The 10146-nt window shown below is 39.1% G+C and overlaps 1 protein-coding gene across 1 annotated transcript; it reads left to right on the top strand.

Annotated features, from left to right (window-relative positions):
* Nucleotides 1–441: 441 nt before the first annotated feature.
* On the top strand, nt 442–9552 carry ddx52 (DEAD (Asp-Glu-Ala-Asp) box polypeptide 52). Its single transcript, XM_034683818.1, has 15 exons — nt 442–623; nt 865–1114; nt 3519–3655; nt 3777–3962; nt 4062–4205; nt 6189–6300; nt 6405–6477; nt 6622–6825; nt 6911–7001; nt 7164–7286; nt 7380–7530; nt 7729–7804; nt 8336–8407; nt 8528–8830; nt 9390–9552. Exons 1-15 carry the CDS (start codon nt 471–473, stop codon nt 9406–9408), a joined length of 2094 nt encoding a protein of 697 aa, XP_034539709.1. The 5' UTR covers nt 442–470; the 3' UTR covers nt 9409–9552.
* The last annotated feature ends 594 nt before the right edge of the window (nt 9553–10146 follow it).

The following is a 10146-nucleotide window of genomic DNA, read 5'->3' on the forward strand; positions in this document are numbered from 1 at the left end:
ATGAAATACATAAATAAACTCAAAATCATTCTTGATTTTATAATTAGCTGCATTTGCATCTTTGTTTTAACGGTAATCTGTGATTTTAAATAATTGTTTTTGTTTTATTGTGTGGACCCCAGGGAGACTAGCAACCACAATGTGGAAGCTAATGGGGATCCTAAGAAAGAAAGAAAGAAAGAAAGAAAGAAAGAAAGAAAGAAAGAAAGAGATGATTAACAAGTCTATTCCCCACCATACACCCAGCCTTACAAGCTTTTCAGTGTTCAGAGAGGTCATCTATGTACAAGTTAAAGGGGAGAGGTGAAATTGTTTTATTTCCAGTTGCCTTTAAAGTGAAAACATGTCACTGGTGGTGAGTGACTCATGGTACTTTCATCATAGACTGTGCAAATAAATGCATTTGGCTCTCTGCATCAAACCACTCCAGCAGGAGGCATCATTCCTGACGGGGGAGAGTCTGCGGGTGAATGATCCGGATGTTGATTAGTGATGTCTGGATCCCGACCATAGACCACGCTGCTCTCGCTGTAGTGATGGACGCCTTTGATTTGTTTCGGAAACTCGGAGCTGGAGCTAAGTTTGACCTGAAGAGATTTGGTCAGGATGCCGCTCGGTTTAAGGTGAACTAAATATTTGTAGCTTTCTGAGTGATGAGAACCGCAAATCACCGAGATTTAGCCACAACATTTTAGCTAACCCTCGTTTAGTCGTGTGAAGATGAACGTGGAGTCTGTTTAGGAAAGTTCTTTGATATTTAAAGAAGTTGTGTGCTCTATTATGTGATCATTGTACACACATGTTCATCATACTATTGCACTGTATCCATAGACTGTATAAAATAGACTGTATCCCATTTTACAGGCTGTAAGACACGGAGGGGAAGCGTCCCTAGATCCTCTCTCTGCGATCGATTTCTTTGGCACAGGCATAACCAGTAGAGCCCAGAGCATCTCCACAGGACTGGAAGAGGAGGAGGAGGGGGAGGACAGTGATGAAGAGGAGGTGGAAAGTGACTCTAGTGCAGGAGGCAAAAGGAAGCTAAAGGATGAAGATGGGGACGTCAGGACAAAGAAGAAGAAGAAGAAGAAGAGTCAGCAGGTTGAGGTGGAAGGTAAATTGTTTGGCATATTAATGAAATCCATGGCTTTTTTTTTTTAATTTAAACAAAGTTTATTTATGAATTTTTCAATACAACAGTAATAATTCACTGTGATGACATATATTGATTAATAGAATCCCCCACCACCACACATGGTAACATTTTTTTTAGATTAGATTAGAAATTCTTTATTGTCCCCAAGGAGCAATTTGTGTTGCAACAGCAGTCCACACATCATATACATACAAGCAATACACACAACAACAAACACAAGTTCACAAATCAATGCAAGTATGTTTCCATATAATTTAACCCCCGTGGATGACATCATTCTTCCTGTGCATGAGACCAAGGTAAGGTCCTTCAGCTTGTTTAAAAACCGAACAGCTGAGGGCACAAATGATCTAAGATATCGGTTCGATATCCCTCCTAGTGTAAGTGAACCTCCTCCCTGTTGGCAAAAGTCTAACCTCTGAAAAAAGGGGGTGGTGAGGGTCTTCAAGGATGGCCTTTGCCTTCTGAGTGGCTCTCACTTGGTAGAGATGGCCAAGATCATTAAGATAAGTGCCAACGATCTTTCGGCAGACTTTGACAATGTAATCTAACCTGTTTTTGTTAAAAATGCTGAGGTTACCAAACCAAGAGGTCATTGTAAAAGTTAAAATAGACTCAATAAAAGATGAATAAAATATTTAGAGGGAATATAACTCAATATCAACACCATAGAATGAAATAAAAACAAATGAATCAAATAATAATAATAGTATTATAAATAATATGAAATACAATAAATAAATTGAAATAAATACATAAATAAAGTAAAATGTTATGGGTTAAAACAGTACACCATTATGTAGGGCAGGGGTTCTCAAACTTTTTGGAGCCAGGGACCACATACAGGTGAGGAAATTGTCCAAGGACCCCCTCATAATTGTAACACAGATTAAGCACATGCTTACTACCATTTGCACTCTTAGATGCCCTTGGAACTGTTTGTATTGTAAAAATGATCAATGTAAATACTTCAGACCTGTACCATAGTGATAAACAGATAACACTTCAATTTGAATCAAGTAAATACCACTTGTAAACTTTAAAACAGAGGGTCATTTCATTCCTTGTGGACTCAGCATGACAGCATTTATACTTTTCAAGTAATTGATCTTAAACGCTTTCAGAAAATTAACAGTAGCAAGACTCACATATCCCTTCGAGCCACTAAATGGTATCATAACAATGGTGTATATGCTGTTTTGTAATGACACAGCACAATTTTATAATTTATTAGAAATGTATTCTAATTATTTCACGGACCCCCACGCTATGGTTTGCAGGGGTCCCAGGACCCCACTTTGAGAACCACTGATCTAGGGCATAAACAAGCACTGAAACACGCAAAAGAGGGGAGCAGCAGCATGAGCCAAAGGGGCATCACAAGGGTCCTTCCAGTTTGATTCATATGCCTCTTATTGCTTACATTGACATGAAAGGTTACTCATCCACAAAATGATCAGAGCTTAAAACATCAATATGAATCAGAAAGGGCTGCCATAATAATAAAAACTTGTTAGCCAATCCCCTGACAGTATACCTTATCTTCTCCAGCTTTACAAAATGCCACATGTCTCTAATCCACTGTTTAAATATTGGAGGGTTACAGTCTTTTCATCTTATCAAAATTTGTCCTCTGGCTACAAGTGTGGCAAAAGAAAGAAAACTTTGTGTGTCCTTGTTCAAAATTAGATTTTGTGTCACCACACCAAATAGCGCTAAAAAAGCAGACAGTTCTAAAACTCTACCAGTTGTCTTGGAAAGTACATCAAATATTAACAGCCAAAAAATGGATAATCAATGGTTTTTGTGGTGCACACATGTAACAATGCAGCTCAATCATTTAATCAATCAATGACTCTTCAAGTATAGAGCACCAAATCAAAGCAAATGTTATCTCAAGACACTTTTACAAACATAGCAGGTCTAGACCGTACTCTATGTTAAATTATTAACAAAGACTTAACATCAAGACAGGGTAAGACTCAGTCTGATCTCATCTTAGATAATCCCCCACCAGTACAGCATTTTGCAGCATCTAGTAAGTTTCAGTGGGAAGAAACAAAATGTCCTTTTAACAGGCAGAAACCTCGAGCAGAACCAGACTCATGTTAGACAGCCATCTGCCTTGAATCGATGCCTGTAATCAAAGGCTAAACATCTATATTTTTTCATTTTTATAAATATTAAAGTAATACAAAATGAAAAACAAGTCGACTACATCCGTTCTGTTCAGTCCTATTGTTTACAGACAGATATTTGTTTTGTATTTATTAATTTCATATTCATGGAGTGTCATGCTTTATATTGAATGTAATGAGGCTGTCAAAGAGTCAATGCTATTCCTCTCTTCTGTCTCATGAAGCTGGTAACAAACAGAAAAACACAGAAGGAAATGGCATCGCCTGGACCTCCTCACTGGACGGAAAGATCCAAAACCTTCCAAAAGCTGGGAAGGAGAAGTCCTCCCTGAAGAGGCTGAAGCATCTTCATCAGGAAAAGGTCTTTGTAGAAGCACAACTCGCAGTGCAACATGATAGTGATGCTAATTTGTGCTGTACGGACACTGTTTTGTCTGTGCTCTTACTTTAACCTCAGTTTTTATATCCTTTTTGGATTTCAGGTGAACCGTATTCGCTCTCAGCATCGTATAAATGTGCACGGCTGTGATGTTCCTGACCCTGTGTGCACGTTTGAGGAGCTCCAGAAGGAGTATCGCCTAAATGCTCGTGTCCTTCAGAACCTCAGAGAAGCAGGGCTTGACTCACCGACCCCAGTACAGATGCAGGCAATACCCCTCATGATGCATGTGAGTGAAAAAAACCCACACCAAGAGTCAGAGGTTGCATTAAAATGTGTGCATATGCTCATGTGATGAGTATTTGTCTATGTCTGGTTTCTTTGTCAGAGTCGGGAGCTACTGGCCTGTGCTCCGACAGGATCAGGAAAAACTCTGGCTTTCTGTCTTCCACTTCTTGCCCACCTTCAGCAGCCGGCAAATCTGGGCTTCAGAGCTGTGGTCATCTCCCCAACAAGGGAATTGGCCAGCCAGGTACACAAATGACACACGCGCACGCAAGCAAGCAAGCACGCACGCATACATGCCTGCATGCACAAACGCACACACAAACACACACAGTTTGTTAGATATCATAATCAAATTATAGGAAGATCAGGTAAGGATTGTCATAGCAATTTAAGGCTCAGTCATATATTGATTTGTCTTTTCACAATTGTGCGGCAGGTTTTTAAGCTCCAGTCATTGACCATTTTGGCCCCATGTGTGCAGAACAAGTGGTAAACCTAGCACTGACATATCACCACCCTTTAGATGTTTGGACAAACTTTTCAACATCCATCAGAGACAAACATTAGCATTAAATGTAGTTGTTTCATTCTTCTTTTAGCTCTGTTTTGGGTCTCTACTAAGTCCTGAGGGAGACATCTGTGTCTTTAGCCACTGAATGCCCATTTCTTTTCACCAGCTGGTGAATAAAGATCTGTCTCCTGTTTTTTAAATTCTTTATCTTCGTAATTGGACAGCATTTTTTGTATACAGAGTATTGAACAGACAGAAATTCTTGTTTGGGGGGGTGTCATCCACAAAATCTGTCAGTAGGGGTTTAACATATTGAGTCCATTTGGTCCAGAGTTTAATAAATATATATTTCTGAAGTCGCAAACAGAAAGTAATCCTTTCAATTACATAAATATCATGTACTATATCAATCCACTCCTGTATTGTGGAGGGTTCTTCTCTCCTGCTTAATGCAAAGCTGAAGCTGGACATGTCTTAATAGAAGCTCAAACAAAAGGAAGGTGTGTACTGTGGGCGTTGAATAAGCTCAGTTAGTGCCTTGTGTAGGCTACAGTCTTCGCTGCATTCTCACGCTATTTGGTGCATGTCCTCCCCCACTCTCTTTCCCCACATCTCTTTAACTGTCCCATCAAATGAAGGCAGAAAAGCCCCCCAAAATATCATTAAAAAAGGTGTGCACGTAAACCAGAAGTATGAGTGAGAAGAATCTGAAAGCTACATCTTTGTGGCGTCATTACTAGGGATGGGTACATTTCACATTTGAACCGATACGGTACCGATACCCGGTACCTGGGAATCGGTACCGGTACTCAACAGTACCAATTTTCGGTACTTTTGTGTGTTTATGTGGTAATAAATGTTAATTTAAAGAAGAAAAAAAAATCTAATTTGTTTAATTTTACTTATTTATTTAATTTAACATGAAATAAACAGAAACAGGATTATATAGGTGATTAGATATATAAGCTGACACATGCTTGTGGCGTCTAATTGCTCTTTCTGGAATTTATCAATTAAAACACATGAATGCCTGTAGACGGGAAAAAGTCAGTTCTCCGTCTCTTTATAATAACAGGACAAAACTTACTTGTTGGGCATTCACGCACACAGGGACAGTTATAAACAGGGCAGGTCGTCAGAGCGAGAGAGTCCGTCTCAACCATAGACTGTACAAAATAAACTTAATCCTCCAGTAAGGCAGTTCTGCCTCGCGGTGAGTGCGCGCGCCCGTCAGGTGCAGAGAGCAGAGACGTCCACCCGGTCAGTCTCTGACTTTATTTCAGGGCGAAAGTATGGAAACTCGCCTCCTCTTCCACTCCCTCACAGTCACAAGGGTGCGTTCAGGTACCGTTTGAGTTTACGTGAGTCGGTACTCGGTAGTACCGACGGAATTCGGTCGGTACCTATAAAAGTACCGAATCCGGTACCCATCCCTATTCATTACTACATGTAGCTTGTTTAATATAACACAGTCATCTTACCTCCTGTTAATATACACACTTGATAAGCAGATGCTAAAGAAAACTAACAAAAAAATACTCATTTATATTTATCAAAGAGAGTATTCTGTAAAGAAAAGGTCAGTGTCAGTCCAGTTTCATCATACACGGCATATCTACAGATGTCAAGTAAAGAGGCCTGAGGACATGATCTTGATAAAACACATCTACTGTATAAGTATTTGAAAACATTGAAGTCCGATTGTTCCGTGTTCAGACCTACAGAGAGCTGCTGCGTCTGTCGGACGGCGTCGGATTCAGAGTTCACATCTTAGACAAAGCTTCTCTGGCAGCCAAGAAATACGGACCACAGTCGAGCAAAAAATATGGTAAGAACTGGAATAATTTTTTTCACAGTGAAGAAAAGAAGTATGAATCAAATCATGAGATTCTAATCTAACACACTTTTTAAAAAAAACAATTTTCTGTGCAGATATTCTCGTCAGCACTCCAAACAGACTTGTCTTCCTTCTCAAGCAGGACCCTCCAGCTCTCGACCTCAGCAGGTACGATGACAGAAAAGTCTTGATATGAAATATAACATGAAAGCAGCAAGTTAAAAGTGATTGAAGCACAAATGAAATAGAGACTATGAAGTATTTATAGGAAACAAATGTAATTACTAAATGTTTGTTTTTGTTGTCGTTCAGTGTGGAGTGGCTGGTTGTTGATGAGTCTGATAAGCTGTTTGAAGGCGGTAAGACCGGCTTCAGGGAGCAGCTCGCCTCCATTTTTCTGGCCTGTTCTGGTTTGAAGGTGCGCCGGGCTTTCTTTAGCGCCACATGCACGGCTGATGTGGAGCAGTGGTGCCGCCTGAACCTCGACAACCTGGTGTCTGTCAACATCGGACACAGGTAACTAACCTACAAGTAGAGCTCTGCTTCTGGCGTTCACGTTGTATGTTCCTCACACAGAAAAATGAATGTTTGATATTATCAGAAACACGGCGGTGGAGACGGTGGAACAGGAGCTGCTGTTTGTGGGGACGGAGAACGGCAAACTGGTGGCCATGAGGGACATCATCAAGAAGGTGAGGACACTGAGGAGGATGTTGAATTTGTTCCTGTTATAAAGCTGTCAGCCAAACTATTATCATTCTACATGGAAGTAAAAAAACAAAACAAATGAATACAAATTCTGTTTCTTCACAATGTTCCTCTGAATGAAAGAATCTCCTCTCTGCTGTTATCAGGGTTTCCTTCCTCCCATGCTGGTGTTTGTTCAGTCCATAGAGCGAGCGAGGGAGCTCTTCCACGAGCTGGTGTACGAGGGCATCAATGTGGACGTGATCCACGCAGACCGCACACAGCAGCAGGTGCACACTCAGACATATTGTTATGTAGATCATGGGTCCGCTTCATATCACGCTTGTTTCTCATCCTTTATTTCTCTGACTTCTCAATCTCAGAGGGACAACGTAGTGAGCAGCTTCCGTTCCGGGAAAATCTGGGTGTTGATCTGCACGGCTCTGCTCGCCAGAGGAATCGACTTCAAAGGGGTGAACCTCGTGTTGAACTATGACTTCCCCACTAGCGCTGTTGAGTACATCCACCGGATAGGTTAGTCTTTTACAAACCATTAACCTGCTGCTCCAAGTTTAACAAACCAAGTTATGCTTGTTCTTTTTTTAACCTTATGAATTAAATATCTGTTGATTTTGAACAACTTTAGGAGCTCTCAAGTCTCACCGGTTGTTAATGATTACAGATATTATCTTCTTTCTATAAGCTGATTTGTGTTTCATTCTGTTTCATCAGGTAGGACTGGTAGAGCTGGACATCTGGGGAAGGCCATCACCTTCTTCACAGAAAACGACAAGCCACTTCTGCGCAGGTACATTGTTAAATGAAACTGAGGGAGGATGCAAACTCCTTCAGATACACAGGTAGTATTATGTTGGTGTTTGTGTCTCAGTCATTTCATTTAAAGGTCTAACTAGTGTTATCAAACAGTCAGTTACAGGCAAGGCAGACATGTCATTAGATGTTTAATTTGGGGATCAAACAGGCACACACCTCAACTTTCTTGGTCTTGTAAATAATTGTTAGTCAGAGGAGATAAGAAGGTAAATGGTGAGTAAATCAGACTAAAGCAGGGTACAAATACAGGAACAAAGCAGCATACAGAAGTGAGGAACTCTGGGTATTCATTTAAATCCTGACAAAATTATAAAAGAGAAAAAACTGTGTCTGATGCAGAATGATTACTGCAGAGTGAAATAAGTTAGATTATATGTTTGATTTTGTTAATATTGCTCAATCATGCTACATTTGTTTAAAAAAATACCACATTATTAAATGTTGAGATGATTTATAGTAAACTCCTTTATTTCATTGTGTCTCTTTTTGCATTTCTTTGTAACAGCATCGCTAATGTCATAAAACAAGCAGGCTGCCCTGTTCCTGACTACATGATCGGCTTCAAGAAGATACACAGGTACAGAAGAAAATCATTACTAACAATGTCCTCAGACGTCATTTGTTCTCCAGATTTCACTTCACTGATCCGTTTAACTTTTGATCAACACTCCTCATGTATTTCTATTTTTTTGTTTAGCAAAGCGAAGCGGAGACTCGAGAAGAGACCACCAAAGAGAAGCACCATCTGCACGACTCCTCGTTTCTTAATGAAGAAAAAAGGGAACACGCCGAATAAAGGACAGAAAAGAGAGAAGCAGGCAGCGGGGGGAGAGCAGAAAGGAGAGAGCGGATCTCAAGCAGCAGTGCAGCAGCCGAAACAGGAAAAGAAGACAAAAACACAGAAGAAAATAAAGAAAACACAGAAGGGAGCAGGAACGGAGAAACCGAAGAAATTGTCCCAGAAAAAAGGATCCAAAATTTTAGGAGCTAAGTTAAAAAAGTAAGGAGGATGTGTACATGGATGTCTACTTTGACAATGACAGCTAACTTGTAAGATGATAGTGTGCTTGAAATATGTACATTACAGTCTAAATAGATATGTAAAATGGTTCTTTTCTACAGACTTTAACAATGTTCTGATGTTCAATGTTGATGTTCAGTGTTCTGATGTAGTACATCAATCAGTATAAACCTGGCTTTCTAAGTGAAATACTGTGACCTTCTTTTAAAGAGCATTTGCTGTTCAAAGTACATCCCATGATAGGACACCCTCTTGTGCTGGACCACTTTTTGCAGAAAAATAAAATTGCACCACAATATTAAACTGTTAATGGAAAGTGTCAGATTTTTCTGCTTTGAGTGGTAAAGTAAAAAAAGACACTCAACTACACAGCAGTGCAAACTGAAAGAGCCTGTTTTGAATTAACATGTAGTGTCTTCAGAATAATTTCAGAGCGTCTAAGTCATTTCATATGTCCTAAAGTATTTTGAATAAATTCATATTTAACCCAAGTCTGAATGTTTGAACTGATCCCTATTTTTTCTAATCTTTCCTGCAGGAAAAGAGACAAAAAGTAAACCACAACATGATTCAAGGAAAATGGGATCCAAAGAGTGGTCTGAAGATGTAAATTTATTTTTCCTTTTTTAATTAAATCTTGCAGTCAATGTTGATGCTTATTTGTATTATCTGAGAATAAAATAAACAGTTTTACGCACTTGTTTTATTTTGTTCCCATTTTTTCTACACTGGCTCACCTGAAAGTTCTGAAATTAGAATGACAAAATGATGAACAAAATGGAAAAAGACTGTTATGAGTGATACATTATTTTTGGAATTTATGAATATTTAACAACTCATGTACTCCCTCTGATCATGTGACAGAGTAATACCCAGAGTTACATTTTCCTTACATTAATATTTTGAATTTTTTACATACTGTTTATAAAAGCTCTGAAATGACTGAATTTTCCTCCCCGGGATAAAGTATTTCTGATTCTGAAATATACAGCTGAATTTTACCACTTACCAAATTTGCTTAGTTGGAAGTTGCAGTCTACTTCCAACAGCAATAAAAGACTGCCTGAGTATAGTCTCCCCTTCTACCAATTGTTTTGTAGGATGTAAAGTGTTAAAAAAAAAAATGTTATTGACCATGGAGACAAAGCAGAGTTTTGAACCTAGTTGCAGCACATTGAAAGAAAATTATTCTTAATTTTAAAAGTTATATTAAACATTTAAATCTAAAGTTTAATTTAAAGGGATGTAAAAAAAAAAACATCTCACTATATTAAGTTCACAAAAAAAGACAAAAA

The sequence above is a fragment of the Notolabrus celidotus genome, chromosome 5 (genome assembly GCF_009762535.1).
Source record: "Notolabrus celidotus isolate fNotCel1 chromosome 5, fNotCel1.pri, whole genome shotgun sequence".
NCBI classification, from domain to species: Eukaryota; Metazoa; Chordata; class Actinopteri; order Labriformes; family Labridae; genus Notolabrus; species Notolabrus celidotus.